The sequence below is a fragment of the Eublepharis macularius genome, chromosome 1 (assembly GCF_028583425.1).
Source record: "Eublepharis macularius isolate TG4126 chromosome 1, MPM_Emac_v1.0, whole genome shotgun sequence".
Classification (NCBI taxonomy): Eukaryota; Metazoa; Chordata; class Lepidosauria; order Squamata; family Eublepharidae; genus Eublepharis; species Eublepharis macularius.
The window spans coordinates 183,377,489-183,397,056 of NC_072790.1; the positions used below are offsets into that span (position 1 = coordinate 183,377,489).

Sequence of the window (19,568 nt, forward strand, 5' to 3'; positions counted from 1 at the left end):
CCCCTTGGCTTACGCCCATATAGCAGCTCGAATGGGCTGAAGCCGGTGGAGGCCTGCGTGGTCTCCCGGAGGGCGAACATGAGCGGGTTGATGTACAAGTCCCACTGGTGAGGCTTGTCCCGCGTCATCTTCTTCAGGGCCTCCTTGACGGTCTGGTTCAGCCGCTCTGCCAACCCGTCTGTTTGAGGGTGGTAAGCCGAGGTGAACACCTGCCGGATCCCCAAATTCCGGCAGAGCTGGCGCATGGCTGTGGCACGGAACGGGCCCCCCCGATCCGTCAAAATTTCATCTGGCAGCCCCACCATCGCGAAAAACTTGGACAGGGCCCGTACCATCCCTGGGGTCTGCATGGTCTTCAGCGGGATGACCTCAGGGAACCGCGTGGCATAGTCCACAATCACCAGGGCAAAGCGATGGCCCCGGGGTGTGCGTGGCAGCGGTCCGATGAAGTCCATTGCGATGCGTTGGAAGGGCGTCTCCATGACGGGCAGCGGGGAGAGGGGGGCCTTCGGCGGGCGGCGGGCTGCCACCCGCTGGCAGGTGGGACACGAGCGGCAGTGGGCCTTCACGTCTGCATTCACGGAGGGCCAGAAGAATTGCTCAAGAACCTTTCTCAGGGTCTTGTGGTGCCCCAGGTGCCCGGCCCAAGCGTGCTCATGGGCCGTGCGGAGGACTTCTGCCCGATAGGCTGCTGGCACAAGTAGTTGGCGGACCTCCCCCTGGCCATTTGGGGCACGAGCTAGGCGAACCCAAACCCCTCTTTGCTTCTCGATGCGAGGGAGCCGTTCGGACCTCCGTTCATCCCGCACTTGCTCCTCCTCCCGAGCGGCTGTCTCTCGCAAGCGCTGCAATGACTCATCTGCCCCTTGAGCATCACGGAATGGGCGGTCTGCCAGGGTTCCAACTGGGTCTCCAGTCCGTGGTTCTGCCCCTGGTCTGGTGGAGGGACCCTCTCCCGGGTCGTTGGCCTCCTCCACTTGCAGAGCGGTGGCAACTTGTGGGTCTGTCAATTCCCCTGCCGCCTTCAGCCGAGACCCGGCGATCCCTGGGGTGTCTCTTCCCAATTTCACCGCTGCCTGCTGGAGGAGCCTGAAGAACCCCGGGGCATCTCTTCCCAGCAGTATTGGTACGGGTAGGTGAGCTAACTGGGCAACTTCCATTTGGTGGCGGACCCCTAGGTACTCTATCGTGATTAGGGCCGTAGGGTACGGCTGGGTGCGGCCCATCACATCCGTCACCGGGATCCAGCGGTGCACTGGGGTGGCAGCTGGGAGGAGCTGGGGCCGAATTGCTGAGACTGCACTCCCAGAGTCCAACAGGGCTTGTAGGATCAGCCGGCCTATCTTCACGGTGGCGCATAGACTCTGCACCTGCTTGCCAGGCGGTGGGTTATTTTCCCAAACGAGGGCGCAAACCCTTGGCAAGGCCTCAGTGAGCGCACCAGCTTGCATCTGCAGCTCCGCTGTCTGTGCTAGTTCCACTGGAGCAGCTGGGTAGGCTGCCTCCAGCTTTCCCCACGTCCTATCCTGGCGTTCCTCCAGCCACGGTCCGAGCTCCGCTGGCGCCCTTGACTGGCCCCTTGACTGGCGCCGTCTCTCCCCGTACGGGCCACCAACTTGTCAGGGCTTGCCGCCGCTGCCGCTGGGCGTGGCACTGGGCAGTCTGCTCCTGACATCACAGGGGGGCCAGGGATTCTGCAGGACCCTGCTCTGTGGAAGGAGGGGCGGTATACCTCACCCAGACTCCCTCTCAGTCCACTCGCTGGCCTGCTCAACCTGGCCTGATTACCCTCTGCGTCCTCCTTCATCTCCTCCTTCCAGAACTCTCCTCCAAGCCTCCACCCTTGCATCTTACTGCTCTCACTCCACATCATCACTCCTCACTCACACCCACCACCACAGGGCTCTTCCCAGCCAGCTTTTATAGGGCTTCCTTCTACTGCCCCACCCCTCTTCCAGCCTGGCCTTGGGCTGCACCAAGCAGTTGCAGCTGGGGTAGCTGATCTGGCCCCACTGACCAGCACCAGCTGTGCCTTGTTCCCTGGCTGCCCAGCCTCCCTGCCTTGGCTGATTGCTGAAGGCCTGTCCAGCTGCAGTCCCCTGGCTAGCAGCCCGGCCTCCCTGGCTGAGCTGATGGCTGAAGGTGGGTCCAGCTGCGGCTCCTTGGCTGGTTGCCCAGGGCTTCCTGCAGAGTGCCTCCAATAGCCCCACCTGGAGTGGCTTGGCTTTTGGCAACCCCTGGGCCAGGCTACTATTTTCTAGCTGGGGCGTGGCTGTGGGTTGTTGGGGCTGCTGCTGCTTCTCCTCCTGAGGTAAGGTCTTTGGGTGGGTGACTGCTGGGCTCCCAATCCCTCTGCCCTTGCCCCCTTCCGCCTTGCCTAGCCCCCTTTCCCTCCCTAGGGGAGTGGGACTCGCTGGCCTCTCTCTGTCTCCCCCTGCCTCCTGGGGCCCTGGGCTTTTGCCCCTTGCCCCTGGCACCGGCAGGTTCTGGCTCCATTTGCCTGTGGGAGGGGTTGACCTGCTGTCCCCCAGCTGCCCCCTCTGCCTGCCAGTCAGACCGGTTGACCTGCTGTCAGCTGGCTGACCAGTTGACCTGCTGTCAGCTGGCTGACCAGTTGACCTGCTGTCTGCTGGCTGCCCCCTCTGTTTGCCCGTCAGCCTGGCTGACCTGCTGTTCCCTCCTACCAAGTCTGGGGGCTGGGACCCAGACCCCGGACAGAGGTCATATACATTTGAGAATGACTTTCTCTCTCCCCCCACCCCTTCAGCCTCATGCTTCACCTCTGATGACAGGAGAGCCCTGAAGGCTCTGTATGGGTAAACACACGCAATGATTTCATAGAGTTGAGTAAATATTCCACTCTTGAAAATGATGTTTGCATCATTTCCAGGGAAAATGATTTGGGCCAGATTAATTCTGTTATAAAATTGATGCAGTTAGTTTCATGGGCACATGACCAGTAAGCAAGTATAATCTATGGCTTGGAAAATGGAGGTAGTTGGCCGAGCAGATCTTTCCTCCCTTCTCCAAGTAGCTTGCTGTTTGCTCTGTAAATCCTCTTGGGAGGTTGGAGGGTGGGTTGGGAAGCCTTTGTGAGCTTATCCTTACCCCCGTAACCTAACCCTGACCCCTGACCCTTACCTGTACAACTTCCGCCTTAACCTTACAGTTATGTTTACCCCTTAACCTTTCTCATTACCCTATCTCTTGCTCTTACCCTTTAACCTTACACTTGCACTTACACTTATCCCTTAGACTTTCCCCTCTTCCTTCCCCTCACCCTGTAACTTACTCTTACATTTACCCCTTACACTTACCCTTACACTAAACACTTGTCCCCAGCCCTTACGCCTTACCCTTTCCCTACCCTTACACCTACCCCTTACCCTGACCCCTTATCCTAACCATACCCATATCCTGACTGTGACACTAACACTTACAATTTCCCCCTTAACCTTACCTTTACCACTTAGACTTTCCCTCCCCCTGACCCTAAGTATTTAACAGTACGGGCTGTTGCAGCAATGAGTGGGAAATAAGGTAAAACCATTTCTTTTAGCACAAACAGCAGGCTCCTTTGCGAATGGACAGATGAGCTTCTTGGAAAAAGGAATTAAGTTCCAGCAGATTGAACAATGCCATAACTAGATCATAATTTACAGCTTGAAAGACATGGCCCTGCAATAACAATATAAATTACAGTAGGAATAGAGTCCAGTAGCACCTAGAAACCAACAAGACTTTCAGGGTGTAATCTTTTGAGAGTCAAAGCTCCCTTTTCAGATGCAAGGAGGACTGGAAATCCCTGAGGCTTTATATCCCAGATGGGAGGGGTGAAGCAAAGAAAGGAATTAAATAAGAGGAATCCATGTGCAACAGAATTGTCTTACAGAATCCAAGATGATATGGGTTATGATGCCAGAAGTATAAGGGTGTAGACTATGGATGTTCCAAAGACAACAAGGGGTACAGCATCAACAGAGGATGCAACCCAGAATGTTAGGGGCCACAAGTTAAGGTCTCTGCTAAAAATAAAAATAAAAAAATGGTTGGATATAATTTTACCAGAAACCCAACCAGAGAGGTAAATTAGTAAATTATCTGAATACATCTATATAAAGGCTTTATTTATTTATTTATACCCTACCTTTCACCCCAGTGAGGATCTAAAGCAGCTCACATAGTTCTCCACTTCTCCTCTCCATTTATTTTCACAAGAACCCTGTGAGGTAGATTAGGCTGAAAGGATGCCCAAGGTCACTGAGTGAGCTTCCATGTCAGAGTGAAGGATTCACACTTGGGCACCCAGATCCCAGTCAGACACTTTAACCACTACGCCACTCTGGCTCTCATTTTCAGTCTAATTTTCAGTCACAACAACAAAAGGAGTTTAGCTAGGAATAAATGGGAATGTCCTACAAAATATAAAAATGGTAGTTAAAAATAAGAAAGCAAATAATTTTATGTTAATACGCCAACTAGAAACGCTTTGTCTTAATGAGGAATGGCACTTTAAAGTGACTTATTGCTTTTTCAATACTTTTAGGGGAGCAGACCTTTCAGCTCTTGTGCGGGAAGCTTCTGTTTGTGCCCTGAGGCAGGAAATGGTGAGGCTGGACAGCACAAGCAAGACAGGTAAAGAGAGGGTTCTCTTAAATGTTGCTTCAGTATTGACAAAACAAAACCTGAAGGGATTAGTTATGAAATATTCAGAAATTATAGGATGGGAAATCTTGGGCATTAAAAGGAGTGATGCATTGTGTACTTGTATAAGCAGAAAAGTTTAGCTGTGTAAATGTATGGAACTTTTTAAAAAGTCATATAGATTATAATAATGTATTGCCACTCATTTATTTGTCTAATTGGCCACTGAACTTTGTTATGAAATAAATGAATATTGGCTGTATACAATGTATTGGGTCCAGCCAGCTTTTCCACTGGTGAAAATGAGAGGAAGAGTTCCCCTTCTACCAGCCAAAAGCTGGGGTTAATGGGACCTACATAGCCAAAAGTCATGAGGGTTAAGGGCTGTAATAAGGAGGAAAATTGGACAAGATGGAGCAGAAACCTCTCCCAACTTATTGTCCACCTCTGGAGACAGCCATTAAGCTATTGTTTGAGGGACAAAGATGTCAGCTTTCCCCAGGGAGCATTTCACCCTATAACTGGGATCCCCAGTCATGTGTTGTGCGTGTGTTTCTTGGGACCCACCCAAGAAACACACGCACAACACATGACTGGGGATCCCAGTTATAGGGTGAAATGCTCCCTGGGGAAAGCTGACATCTTTGGCACCCCCAAATCTGTTTGAGCTTCTTTTCTTCTCATGAAATGCTGGTTGTTTTGCTGTTGCCTCTGTAAACATCTGTCTTCAAGACTGGTAACTATCGCCCTCCCAAAACTGCTTTCTTCCCCTTCTTCTTTGATTTTCTTAGTTAGCTTTGTGTGTGCTGTGTGTGGTTCTCTGTATGTTTGCCCTTTTATTTCTCTTTAATTTAAAAAAAACCTTTCCAGTTGAACATCTGTCTGACTTATTTGAGAATTATCTAAGGGAATAATCCCCATAAACATTGGTGGAGATTCCTAGTTACCCCCTCTTGGTTGCCTCCTTAATGCTAATTCCCTCAACTGGTTAAGAAGACCTCCTGTTTGGATAACAGTTGTTACTGCTTTGTATTGATTCCATGAGGCTATTGTTAACATAAGAATGTAGAAACTTTGTCAGATTATCTGCTTAAGGGTCTTTGGGAGGTAACGAGTAATAGCAAAGAGTGCATGGGGGTCAAGCAGCAGGGAAAGGTGGGGAAAACAGTAACAATGAAGGGTGCTTGGGACAATTTGTCTCCACAATCCACAACATTTTTTTTGCTGGATCCCACTTTTACAAATCCACACACACATTTGTTATTTGGGACTCCGCCTCAACCTACTGATATGAGAATTTAACACTACAATATTATTAAATATTTTTGTTAATGTCTTTATTCACCAGTTTCAGATAACTAAAGTATTATTTTCTTGGATTGTAAACAAATAATAGTAATTTCATAACCACAGAGAAGTTCAGCCTTTCAGTCAATCTTCAATGTATTTATATAGGAACATCTCTGCAAATACGCTACACGTGGCATACACGCACACATTACTGTTAATACTGTGAAGAATATTAGGTTTCTTGATCTGCTACGTACCTATGCAAATACAATAAGAATATGGCACAAATGTAGTACCGGTCCCTGGCACATGGAGGGGGAGGGATTGCCAGTTTCTCACATCAGTTTGAGAAGCACTGTGGTAACATACAACTGCCCCCAACATCATGAATGGATAAATAGTAGGTAATATACTTCCCCGCAGCTCAATAGTGTGTATCTAGGACATGCTGTTGACTGTGGTGTTCAAGAGATACATTATTGCCATTGAGCTGGATTATAAACATAAGTTCGTTTATTTGCATTTATCTGTAGAACATGTTGCATTTCCTTATAGCAGTTTTGAATTTGAGCAGTTAAAAAAAATACAACCTTGCTCAAGCTGGCTGGATCCAATATGAAACTATATCATAAGTAGTTGCTCTCCTTTTATGTTTTATTAAAGGGCAAAGAAATAGCAGAAAAGCAAATGTTATCATTATTTGTTTTGTCATCTGTCCTTTAACTGATTGATTAATCATAAGAACATATGAAGACCCCTGCTGGATCAGAAGAGTGGTCCATCTATTCCAGCATCTTGTTATATACAGTGGCTAAACAGTTACTTTGGGGGGCCAACAACAGGGCATAGTAGACAACGCCTTCCACCGGTGTTCTCTCTTTGCTCTGGTGGGCAGCTGCCACTAAGGGCTGCCTGGTAAGGGGTGGGGAGGCGAGCGGCCCGAATTGTGGGCACGCTCCTGGGGTGGGGGGAGAGTACATAGCTATTAGGGTCGAGGTGAAACACTGAGAAGAGCCTGTGCTGTGTCTGCGCCACAGGAGGCCACCCATGGTGCCCTATCTGCCTGATGTGCTGACGGGCTGGCCAGCTCGCTGAGTGCTGAGATGACCATCCTGCAGCTGACAAGCACGCCAAGCTGGTGTGGGCAGCTGCAGCAGAGGGCTGCCTGATAAGAGGCGGGGAGGCGAGCAGCCTGAATTACAGGAGTGCTCCTGGGGGGGGCAATTGCGCCTTGCGCGATGATGTCACTTCCCAGAAGTGATGTTATTGTGCAGTCCCAGGAGCACGCATACTTTGCACACACACATGTGGTACCAGGGGCATCACCTCCTGCTAGAAGTTGCCCCAAGCGCTGCCAAGCCACACTATGCCACTGCTGCCTTTTAATGTGAAGATTCCTTTTAGTCACTGTATAAGAACCTAGATCCTATAAAAAAGGATAGACCAAGGATCCCGTGCTGACAAGACAGCAAAGAAAGTCCACTAGCAGCTACCACCAGCCTCTCTAACTATCCTACAGCAAGAGGCTGAGAGGTGACCCTCCAGCCCTCAGGGCACTAAATAAATGAAAGTCAGCCCTGCTAGGTAAGCACCCCACAGACAGAGTTTCAAAACAAGTTAGCTGGGTAGCATGTGGCAAAGTGGCCAAAGAACTGGATTTGATTTGGAGCACCAACACAATGAATTTCCCATGATAGTTAATAAAATTTAATAAAGAAGTATAAGCCAATTATCAAAAAGAATAGAAGAGTGTAGCAAGAAAACCATATAACATTCACTTAAAAAATCCTTAAACTAATTTCAGATGTTACCTCAGCAAGGCTTCAAAATAACAAGTCCCTCAAAAGTCAAAAAGGCTAAAAGAATCAAGGAAAGACCAGCTAAAGCTATGGTCTTCCATAATCAAAATCTTCAGCAAAGTAGTCAAACAATAAGGCAAAAGGAATTCTCAAGGGAACCATGGAGTTACCCCAAGAGGAACAAAACTAAAGTAAAGTAAAATAAAGGCATGCTGCCGGCAGTGAGCCCAAAGTTAGCCAATCTGAGGGCAAACCTGCAAGGCCAGTACTGCAGTTATTATGCCTCACAGGTGTGAGAAAGGAAATAATTTTTAAGTCCTAGAAAGCCTTGAGCTAATTAACTGGAATGTCAAAGAGGGCTGTCCAAGGCCTTTGGCCTTGAAACCTTTACACCTCCAGAGACAGTGCACCTTATCCGCCTGGGAGCTGTGGTACCAAAATGGTCCCAACCTTCAAAGCAACAATCTCTCTCAGATGTCAAAAGGAAGGGGGCCATAAAGAAAAAAGGCCCTATAGTTCATCTAGCCAACCATAAAACCAAATTTCAAATGATGGCTTCGAACAGGAAACCAACAAAGTGAGTTTCCTGACAGTTATCATGCCTAGTAGCCATTAATGGACCTGTCCTCCATACGTTTGTCTAATCCCTTTCTAAAGCCTTCTATGCTTGTGGCCATCACTATATCCTCTGGTGGTGAATTCCACATTTTAATCACTAGTTGAGTAAAGAAGTGCTTTCTTTTGTCTGTCCTGAATTTTTTGCCCATCAGTTTCATTGGGTGCTCCTGGGTTTCAGTATTTTTGAAGAGGGAGAAAAAGTTCTCTCTATCCACTCTCTCACTCTGTCCACTCTCTCTCTCTATCCAAGTTGGATACATAAAATATGTATCCAACTTGGGCACCTTTTATAAGATACTGCCCACTTTACTGTAACTGCAGACTGATGAAACACATCTGAATACATTGGAAACCAAGCCTCAGAATACAGTACCAAATGAAGTGCATTGTGTGAGTGCTGTCCATGGCCTCCTGCAACAATTTGTATTATACCACACAATGCAAAAGATACGAACATCAGGAACATTTTTATATTGGTTTCTGAATGGGTGGATGTGATTATCATAAAAATTGTACAATTGACCACTGAGGAAGGCCTTAGGGCCCAAACTCATATGGTCTGTTTTTGTGTTGGTCATTGGACTGTATCATCATCTGTGTATGGAGAAAGTTTTAGCAATTTTTAACATATGCATTTAGTCTGCTATTCAGGCCTTATGTTTTTAACTTGTTTTTAATTTGAATTTTGTGCACACCTATAATAAATATCTTTTTAGAATATATTATACCTTTTAGGTTGTAACTTGACCCTCGTATTTTCCCTTACTGCAAGAAGTACAAGTTAAATTATATTTAATCAACAAAAAGCCAGAACTCATTGTTAACAGAAAAGGCCATTTCAATATTTTTCTTTTTCATTCCTTGTTAATTTAATTATTCACCACAACCTAAATAGGGCCATAAGCTGTAATCAGTATAAACAGGTTAATCACCTGAAGTTGTTGATTGAATCAGAAACTGATCTGTTAGATATCATTAGCAAATATTTTTTCTGGTGGGTTTCTGAGCTACATAGCCCTTGAAAACAGCCTCCTCAGTGAATATTGACCTATACTGAGTAAATGAATCAATTCATAGATTAAAGCTTGCAGCCCTAAGCACTGTGTTTTCAGATTGATAATTTTTATAGGAACTCTGTTTTTGGCAGTGGAGTTCTTTGATTTAAAGGAAATTAACATAAAATAACTCCGCTGAAATTGACTTGGATTATTGCTAATCCCAGAAGTTTGTTTTGGTTCTTGAATCACTTGTTCAAACAAGAAAAACTATAACCTCTCCCTTTCCCAGGCAAAAAAAAACCCACCCTGCCTTGCAATGTATCTGTAGACTGGGAGTGGTCAACCTTCCCTCATGCCTTGCTCTGCTAATTGTAGATAGCTTTATCCTTGACTTTCCAAGACCAAATGAACTAGCCAAATAAATGTTTCTAAGCTCTGTATGGCTTGGATCCAAAGATCCACCTATGGGAAATGTTTATAGAATGGATTGGCTCAAGACATCACTCAAGTGGATGAGTGATTCCCCCTTCCCATTGCTGCACCACCACCACCCTACATTGTTCCCCTGACCCTCAAGAGTAGCTTTGTGGTGGGGAGGGGATGCACACTGAATGCCTTGGGCAGAGAAATCATCAAAGATCTACTCCAGAAACTCAACATAGTACAAATGTGTAAAGAATGTCAGGCTATGAATTGTCGAAGGCTTTCACGGCCGGAGAACGATGGTTGTTGTGAGTTTTCCGGGCTGTATTGCTGTGGTCTTGGCATTGTAGTTCCTGATGTTTCGCCAGCAGCTGTGGCTGGCATCTTCAGAGGTGTAGCACCAAAAGACAGAGATCTCTCAGTGTCACACTGAGAGATCTCTGTCTTTTGGTGCTACACCTCTGAAGATGCCAGCCACAGCTGCTGGCAAAACGTCAGGAGATCTCTGTCTTTTGGTGCTACACCTCTGAAGATGCCAGCCACAGCTGCTGGCAAAACATCAGGAACTACAATGCCAAGACCACGGCAATACAGCCCGGAAAACCCACAACAACCATCAATGTCAGGCTATGGCATTCCAGTTGGCTATAGTCTGCCTTCCTCCCTTCTGCAAGAAGACAAGGTCTTTTGATTTCAAAAGGTTTTATTAGAAAGACAGCATTTAGGCCCAGATGTCCACATTCCAGGACCAAGCAGATCCTGGCTGAGCAAAGCTTTGTTAGGAATGAGTTACAAAACGAAAGTTGTTACACTTCAAAGTCTGAGATCCCAGCATCCCCCCAGAGTTCACATAGCAGGCAGCTTCTCTGTGGGAACGCTGGTTCATCAAGGTCGTCCTAGGAAGAAACAGATAAGACATAGCATCCTCTCCCATGGAAATGTACTTGCAGAAACCAAGAGGGGAGAAAGTTTAAACAACTATAGAAATTAATATGGCGTTACACAGGCTACAAGTCCCTAGCATGGCAGATCCTGACAAAAAAGACAGAAAAGTGCACATAAGTTACAGAAAAGTAAAAAACAAATTAAAATGCTGCCACTAATTTGTATTCCCATCTTGCTTCAAAGAAAAATGAGGCAGCAGTGAAGAAAAGTCATGCAAAGGTTGCAATGTGAAAAGAGGTCTAAGGCAGGGGTGGGCAAATTGCGGCCTGCGGGCCACATGCGGCCCGCTACAGAGTTTTTTGTGGCCCGCCAAGACAGTCAGAAAAATCCACCTTGAACCAAGATTTACTAAAATTAAATGTGCTTGCAGCTATAGATGATATGAAATTAGCACAATAAATAAATTGAATAAAACTACCACTATTTTATTTAATTTATATTTATTGATTTTTATGATACAATTTATACCTTTTCTGAAATGCAGAGTTAACTAATGAATGCAATCGTTTTAAAAGGTGCGGCCCTGGGCTAACCTCCGCTCCCACAAAGTGGCCCCCGAGCCAAAACAATTGCCCACCCCTGGTCTAAGGCAAGAACTATGAACTGAGAGGTCCCAAGTTTGACTTTTACTCTGCCATCAACTCTCTGCCATGCCCTTAGTCAGGATTAGGGGTGTGCAGGGCCAGGGTGATTCGAGTTTCCCAATTCAGTTTACCCGAATGGGGGGAAAGATTCAGAATAAAGGGAATTCCTCTTCAGAATACCCGATTTGGAATGATTCAGGTTTGCTTCTTAAAGATTCGGCTGTTGTTTTCAATGGGGAACATGTTCCCTGCTTTCCGGGAGCCGAGGGGGGGCATTTTCTTTACAAAGCAAACCAAACTTGGTGGGGACCTTCTCCTAACTCTCTTCTAATCACTCCCTAAATTTCAGAACGATTGGACTTTGGGGGGCATGTTATGGCCCCCCTCAAAGAAGGCGCCCCCATCCTCCTCCACTCTCCATTATTCCCTAAGGGGGAAAACAAGGGGCCTTTCTGGGTGGCTTGGGGTGGCATTTTGCAAGCAAAATGCACCCAAATTTCAGGGGACCTGCTTCTACCTCTCCTCCCACACTACCCCAAGTTTCAGGGAGAACCTTCTTTGGGGGGAGGGCATTTTATGGCCTCCCAAAAAGGTGCCCCTGTCCTCCTCCACTCTCCACTACTCCCTATGGGGAAAAACAAAGGGGCTTTCTAGGTGGCTTGGAGTAGAATTTTGCAAGCAAAATGCACCCAGTGTTCAGGGGACCTGCTCCTACCTGTCCTACCATGCCCTCCCCAAGTTTCAGGGAGATAGCACTTTGGGGGCCATGTTATGGTCCCCCAAAAGTGGTTCTCCCATCACACCATTTTATTTCTACTGTGGGGAAGAATCCCACACAGCTGAAACACATGGATTGTGGCTGCCAATGGCCACAACCACAGCATGGCTACACTACACACACCCCAAGTAGCCCCTCAGAACCAAACTCCCCCTCCCACAAAAAACTAACCACCCCTGCAGTAACTGCCCAGCCACTCTCCATTGGTTTCTGTTGTGGGAATATCCAGACTCCCACAGCAGGAACCCATGGAATGTGACATCCATGGCCACAGGCATAATCCCCCTTTCAATCTACCCCCCAGCAGCCCCACATACCCAAAGACACCCCCCCAAGTTCCCCACCTCCCCACTGCCCAGCCACTCCCCATTGTTCCCTATGATGGGAACCAACCTTTACACCAGGGAATAACACAGAAATACACATTGAATCAAGTTCAAATTTTTTTTTAGGTTTCAGTTACAGCATTAACGTCACATGACACACGTGTCACATCACAACAGTCTCCTAGACAGTAGCACCACAACTATCCTCACATCAGAGAATCACCAACACGCACACAATCACTTGCAAAAAGATTTTGTTTCTTGGCTTTAAGTTACACAGCATGGAAGGCACATCACAACATATCACAACAGTCTCCTGGGGCAGTAGCACCACAGGTATTCTCACATCAGAGAATAAAAAACACACAGAGAGAAGTACTTGCAAAAACACTTTATTTCTTGGAGTTCCTGGGCTGAGGGTGGGAGACAGCATACAACAACAGGAGCACAACATTTACAACCCCCACCCCCCATAGCTTAGTGGATCAGTGGACAGCAACTCGCAGGGCTCTACAAGGTAATCCCTGACCACTACCTCCACCAAATCCTCTCTTACATGACTCATGATCTCAGAGGGGCCGCTGGAGCATCTCCATCTCCATGGACATTCCGGCGGTGGCTGGGGGGGGCTACTCAGAAGGGGCGCGAGAGTGACCCGCAGCGCTGGGTCCCCCGCCCGTCCCCTCTGATGACAGGCGTCCCCTCTTGGCCTGCCTTCGCCTCACCCACGCACAGAAGGTGTCTCTGGCTTGGGTGAGGTTCCCGTCCTGCTCAGTGAAAGTGCCCTTAATGCGCAGGTCACACATGGTCGCCAACATGTATGACTCCTTCTGCGTGAGAGGCATTAGCCTGGCAGCTATGCCCTGCTGCAGCCTTCTCACGAGCGCGTGCACCACTTGAACACTGTCTGCATGTGGTGCGTCTGGGTCCACAAAGGAGGCCAATGAACTCTGGAGTGTGTGCACTAGAGGAATGACCAGACCCAGGGTTGCCGTGTCAGACGAGACCGCTACAGTGAAGTCCTTGAAGGACTTCAGGACCTCCACTGTCTGCGATATGGTAAGCCAATCCTCCTGGCTGAACTCACCCACCTGACTCGCAGCATCGCTCTCTGAGAGCCACGCCTCAAGTGCAGCCTGCTGCTCCCCCAAGCGCTCCAGCATAGCACAGGTGGAGTTCCAGCAAGTGACTATGTCAGAGATCAGGACATGCTCCGTCACGCCTGCCCTGGCCTGCTTCTGGCGCAGTTCGTGAGTGGATTTCACACTGCATGAGAAGTGACTCGTGAGCCTCCAACATTTCTGCAGGAGATACTAGAAGTCACGAGTTGCAGGGTCCTGGGGTTCCAGGGAGGAGCCCACTCCAAGCGCAGCTTTCACCACTAGGTGAAGTTTGTGAGCCGCACAGTAAATGCGCTTGTGGCTCACCTGCCGCACCACTGCCCTCATGTTCTGGCCACCATCCGTCACCATGCATCCCATGGTGACAGTGTCCTTGCCTATCCAGCCATCCAACTCCCTTTAAAGCCTAGGCCCACAGGAAAATAAAAGCCACAACTAAACTATAAACCCAAAACAAAAAACAAATGCCCCACCCAGCAGCCACTCAAAGCAAAAAAAAAGGCCATCACAAACAAACACACATACACACACACAAGGATCCACCCTCACAAAAGAATAAAGTAATTAAAAGTAAAAAGCTTCAAATTAAATTCACCCCTAAATAGAAAATCTTTCCTACCAGTCTCCTGAAGTCCAGTGCTGAGTCAGTCAGATGATCCTCACAGGCACAACAGAAGTCCACTACAGACAGGGCAGGCCAACACAGAGACAGTGAGAAACAGGCTCTCTCTCACAGGCTCTCTCTAGGCCAGCAGGAACACAATGGAAGCTGGCCCAAAGGCCAGCCTCTAATTTAAATTGCCTGCTTCATCTCCTTCCAGAGATTCCATTGACTGGAAGGAGAAAGCTGCAGTGGGATTGGACACTCCTAACACCCCCCTCCCTTCCCTGATCCCCCTCCCTCATCCCCCTTGTACTCCTAGTCTAGCACTCATCCCTCCTCACCCCTCCCAACCTGAAAATTAGGCGGGAATCTCTGGCTGCTTGCATCGCATTGCCAGAAAATGCAAACAGCCAGCAAAGCAAAGCTTCTCGCCTTTTTTTGCTAGATGGGAGGGGTGAGGAGGAGGTAGTGAGTCACTCACTCCTCCTCTCCCCCTCCCCTCTTCCAAGAAAGGACAGGAAGCTTTAGTTTCCTGCAGAAATTTGCTGGCTCTTTGCAAATGCAAACAACCAGAAAATGGCTGCCGCCGGCTATTCCAAATATTTCCGAAGTGATCCGAATAGCTTTGGAAATAATCCGCTTTGGTATTTCCGAAGTGGGGCTCGCATGTTCGGAAATACCGAATCTTTCCAAATCGGGCCCAATTCGGGTTTTTAACCCGAATCGGATACCCAAAGCACACACCCCTAAGGATATTCCCTGTCATCCCCATCTGCATTACAGAGATAACAATATTGATACACTATAAAACGGGCTGTATCTTCAAATTATTCACATTTTTTCTAACACAAAAATCAGATGCATGGGATCATTTTAATCCTGCTAATGATAATTCAGCATTTTTCTTAGTCTTGGACAAACCATCCTGGCCTATCTCACAGAGTTCTTGTGAAGATAAAATGGAGTATAAAAGAACAGTGTAAGCCACTTTGGGTCCGCATTGAGATGGAATGTGGGGGTATAAATGAAGTAAATAGAATAAATGAATACAATTATAACTTCATCATTAGTTATGCAAGGGAGCCACTTTATCTGCATTTCTTCTTTTAGTTGAATTCCTTGGTGCACATTTCTTGGCAATTTTCACAGCTCTTGGTTAGCTGTCTGGAAGACCCCCGTGTCTCTGAGCAATCCAGTTCATACAGGATACTACTTTCGGCTCTGAAATAGGCCAAAAGTAGGCCTCTTCAGAGTAATGCAGCTGGACATGTTCAGGATTTTAACAATTATCATTTATTTACTCCTGATGTTTCCTCAATGTACTGTTAGGCCATATTTCCTTGAAAGTGTCTGCCTTCAAGTGCTTACCTCAACTGTGTGAGAGTGAGGTGGCGAGAAAGAAAAGCAGAAAGAAATATTTATTCTGAAATGCTCTGCACTGTTTCTCCAAATAGTTCTTCCTGTATGCCAGTGTATCAAGGAGGTATGAGGAAAGGCAGAATAGAAATATTTTAATAAAGGAAGAATAAATGGCAGAGTATTTCCAGGAGTCAAAATGTGTTGAAGTGCTAGTATGTATGTAGTAAATGCGCAGTGTTCTGTGACCAGTGTGAATTAGCCTCATTCAGAATAATTCTGCTTTTGCAAGTCATGAGGAGGAGCAAAGGAAATGTCAGAGGCCTCTGAAACTCACCAGATACACTGCTGCATGAAAACAGCCATATGTGTGGATAATTGCTAATGGAAGAAGAAAGGTACTCAGGTTTCTTGCTTCAGCTTTGGTTAAATATGTGGTCAGAAAGTGCAGGAGCACCACATGCAGAGCCTTAGAAGTTGGAGGCAAATTCTGACTCTCATGTTGTACAGGGACCCAGATGTCGACACCCTGCATTCTGTTTCTAACATTTCCAGTTAAAAGAATTTTGAGTAGCAGGGCTTTGAACTATCTGGGATGAGACTTTGAAGATCTACTGCTAGTTAGGTATAGTACTGAGGTGGTTGAACCATTGGTTCTTTTCAGACAATGTGGAAGGGTATTCCATGTGGGAAGGTCTGTTTCTGCACACATTATGTGTTTGACTGATCAGGAAAAACTCTTCTGCACACCTTGGGTTCAGCAATGTGATGTGGGCAGTTTTTCCCCTCCTGGTTGGCTCTACTTTGTCAGTAATGACTGTGAATTACTGTGTAGTTAGTCTTTGTGAAATAAGCCTGAGATGCGTATCTCAGTAATATAATTGCCTCCTTTGTCTTCAGACTTTGTAGAAAATCCAAGAGTGAATAGTTTATGGAAACTGAATTAGTCTTACCCAGTTGCTAAATTTGTACTAGGAGATTTTCCTCCCCAGTAGCATCACTGTAAAGAATTCAGTTTGCAGAAGTGGGGACTTCTTTATATGAGAATGAGAAAGATTCCCACTCACCTACCCACCTTTAATATGATGCAGATCTGTGGCTTTCTAAGTTATTTTTGAATACGGATTTAGGATATTAGCTCAACAGTATTTATGTTAGCTTAAAGGTTTTTTTAATAAGATTGTCCAACTGTTTAGAAACACAAGTTTTGACAAAGCAGGTGGAGCTCTTTTTCTATGTTTGTAATTATTAAATAGCACATTCCTCTGGGATCCAGTCATTAAATGGTAATGTGAATATGTTAGAATAGATTCCAGGTAGTGATAAAATTTTAAAAGATCTGCTTTAGAAAGTATATGTTGCAAACTACAAGTCTTCCCCCCCCCTCTGTTTGGCATCTCTAAAGCATATGGAATGTGTAACATTCTTAGTTGTGTTTGCTTACCTCTGCCTTTCCAAATGTTTGTCTCTTAGGCTGTGGAAGGAGTAGCACAGTGAAGGTGACACCTTAATAGGAATGCAGAGTTAGATTAGAACTGATGGCTTATCTGGTCTCTGTTCTTGAAGCCTTGTGTGTAAAAAGGCAACATTTCTGCCATATCAGTTGAGAAAAGCCAAATACAACAAGAAGTTTCATACTTCACAACCTTAGATCTTTTTCCCTCTGCCATGAAAAAGGGGAGAGAAGGGAATAACAGGAGTGCAGAATTGAAATGTTAAGAACATCTCAGTGAAATACGTTGGGCATAAGCATCCTAGTACATATATTTGGAGAGGAGTGGGCTCCAAAATAGCTGCATGAACTTACACGAAAGGCTTGATTCATAAAGGAGGTTATCTGTAGGGAGAGGAGGGTTTTACTCTGCTCCACAATGCTGTTTCATTGCTAAAGGATCAATTTGACAATCTACTAGCCCTTGAGAGTAGCCAGGGGAAATTAGCTGGTTTTGAGGAGGTTAGTTGCCTCTTCTCTGATCATGCAGTTGGCCATGAAGTTCTTCATGTAATGAGTATTAACTGACCTCTTAGAGCAAACTGAGGGCGAAACTACACAAGACACCCGACATGTGACAGGTTCATGCAAGTTTACCTGGGTAGTGTAGTCAGCAGCGGGACAGGAGGGAAAGAGTCAGCAAAAGGAGCCCGGAGCTGCCAGGTGGCTTACAGCAGCAGAACACGTGGTTGGCCTCATTATACAATTCTGAATGAATCACCACAGCAATGGGTAGAAATTCATAGTGGGAAAGCAAGACTATGGCAAATTCTGTTGTATTAAATCTCTCCCTTGAATTCTTTTGTTAACAGGTTCAAGTAATAGGTTCAGTTCAACATGATATTGGGGGGCAGGGATCTTTTTAAGCTTATCTACATCTATTATGCTATATTCTCCACAGGAGAAATCAAGATTACCAAAAAACACTTTGAAGAAGCTTTCAAGAAAGTGAAATCTTCTGTTTCAAGAAAGGTAAGTTCTCCGCTTGTTGACTTAAGCTGAGGAGACAAGTTTTTGGAAAAAATTAATAGGGAAATAGCTATTTTGTTAGGTTTGAATTTTGCCTTTCTTTTAGTATGCTCGAGGTGGCAAACAACAAAACTGTACATGCAGATTATATTAAAACAACACAGCAGAACATTGAAAGCTAGCTCTTCATTCTGATGGTAGAAGGTGATTGTACAAATTATCACACAAGGGACATCAGATGCACGCTGTCTTTGGCACCATCCTGTGCTATAGACAGTTGGTTCTCTTATTAACAGTAATAGAAAAAAACATATATTAAGTACTTACACTATGCTGAGAACTTATTCACAAAAGCAGTGCTAAACATCCTGTAAATAAGGACCTGAAAACAAACTAGGTTGTCATTTCCATTTTATTCTCTCTGACCTGTGTTTCTGTGTTTGTTTCATTTGCATTCTGCCCTTTAAGTTGTCTCATAGAAGGGGGAGGGGCCACCCAGTGGTAGAAGGTCTAAGATTCAGTTCCTGATATCTCCAGATAGCCCTGTCTTACACTCTGGAGAGCTGCTGCTAGACATAGTAAAGAATACTATAAGCAGGGGTCATTTCGTAGAAAAAGAACTGCAGGAACTCATTAGCATACCTCATTAGCATATCTCATTTGCATTTGCCACACCCCCTGACATCACCAGAAGTGTGTCAGAAGGCAACACCCCTCAGGCCCCTTTTCCCCAAAATCTCCAGGTATTTCCTGAAAATAAAGCAAAATGAACTCAAAGCAGCTTACCCGCCTCTGGAGAGCGAGCCCCAGCAGCCCTACTTGCACGGACGCACTCACTCACTCACTTACTGGTCATGAATGAAAATAAAGCAGAATGAATTCAAAGCAGCTTACCCTCCTTTGGAGAGCCAGCCGCAGTAGCCCGTCTTGTGCGCGCGCGCGTGCGCGCATGCACACACACACACACACACGAGTCACAAATGAAAATAAAGCAGCAGAATGAATTGAAGCAGCTTACCGTCCTTTGGAGATCCAGGCCCAGTAGCCCAACTTGCACTCACTCCTCTCTCTCGCACTCACAAGTCACAAATGAAAATAAAGCAGCAGAATGAATTGAAGCAGCTTACCCTGTTTTGCAGGGGAGGCAGAGGGGAGGAAAAGGAATCACGTGGGCGGGGCCAAAATCCACGTGACCTCTTTTCAGCTCTACAGGAATGCTGTTCCGGCACGTTCCCCCTCCAAATGAGCCCTGACTATAAGTATCCCCATTATCATGCTCATGGGTGCCATGGCAGCTGACAATACCTTTTCTAGCGCCCACCACCTATTTTTAGAAAATGGAAGAGGGCGAGTGAGAGTTTTGCCTAGCAGGGCTTCTAATTGGCCATTGCTGATCTGATTGGCTGTGAAGATTCAAAAATACGCTGTTTTGGCAATATGGCACTATAGTACAAGGATCGTCATTGCATGACGGAAGATAAGCTTGTGTGTGTAAGTAAGAAAATATTTTATGCATTCATTTAAAGAGGTGTCCTCTTAAGCAGACCTTCTGCCTGAAATGAGAGTTACTGTTAGAGTTATGCATAAGCTCACTCCCTGACATTTTGTGTTTTGCTCTGCC

At 46.3% G+C, this 19,568-nt stretch overlaps 1 protein-coding gene across 1 annotated transcript in view; it reads left to right on the forward strand.

Annotated features, from left to right (window-relative positions):
• NVL (nuclear VCP like) overlaps positions 1-19,568 on the forward strand; it is a 129,964-nt gene that overhangs the window by 106,797 nt on the left and 3,599 nt on the right. The window contains exons 21-22 of the mRNA XM_054979806.1: positions 4,547-4,635; positions 17,880-17,950. Of these exons, the coding sequence (XP_054835781.1) occupies positions 4,547-4,635; positions 17,880-17,950 (160 nt within the window). The remainder of the gene's footprint in view (positions 1-4,546; positions 4,636-17,879; positions 17,951-19,568) is intronic.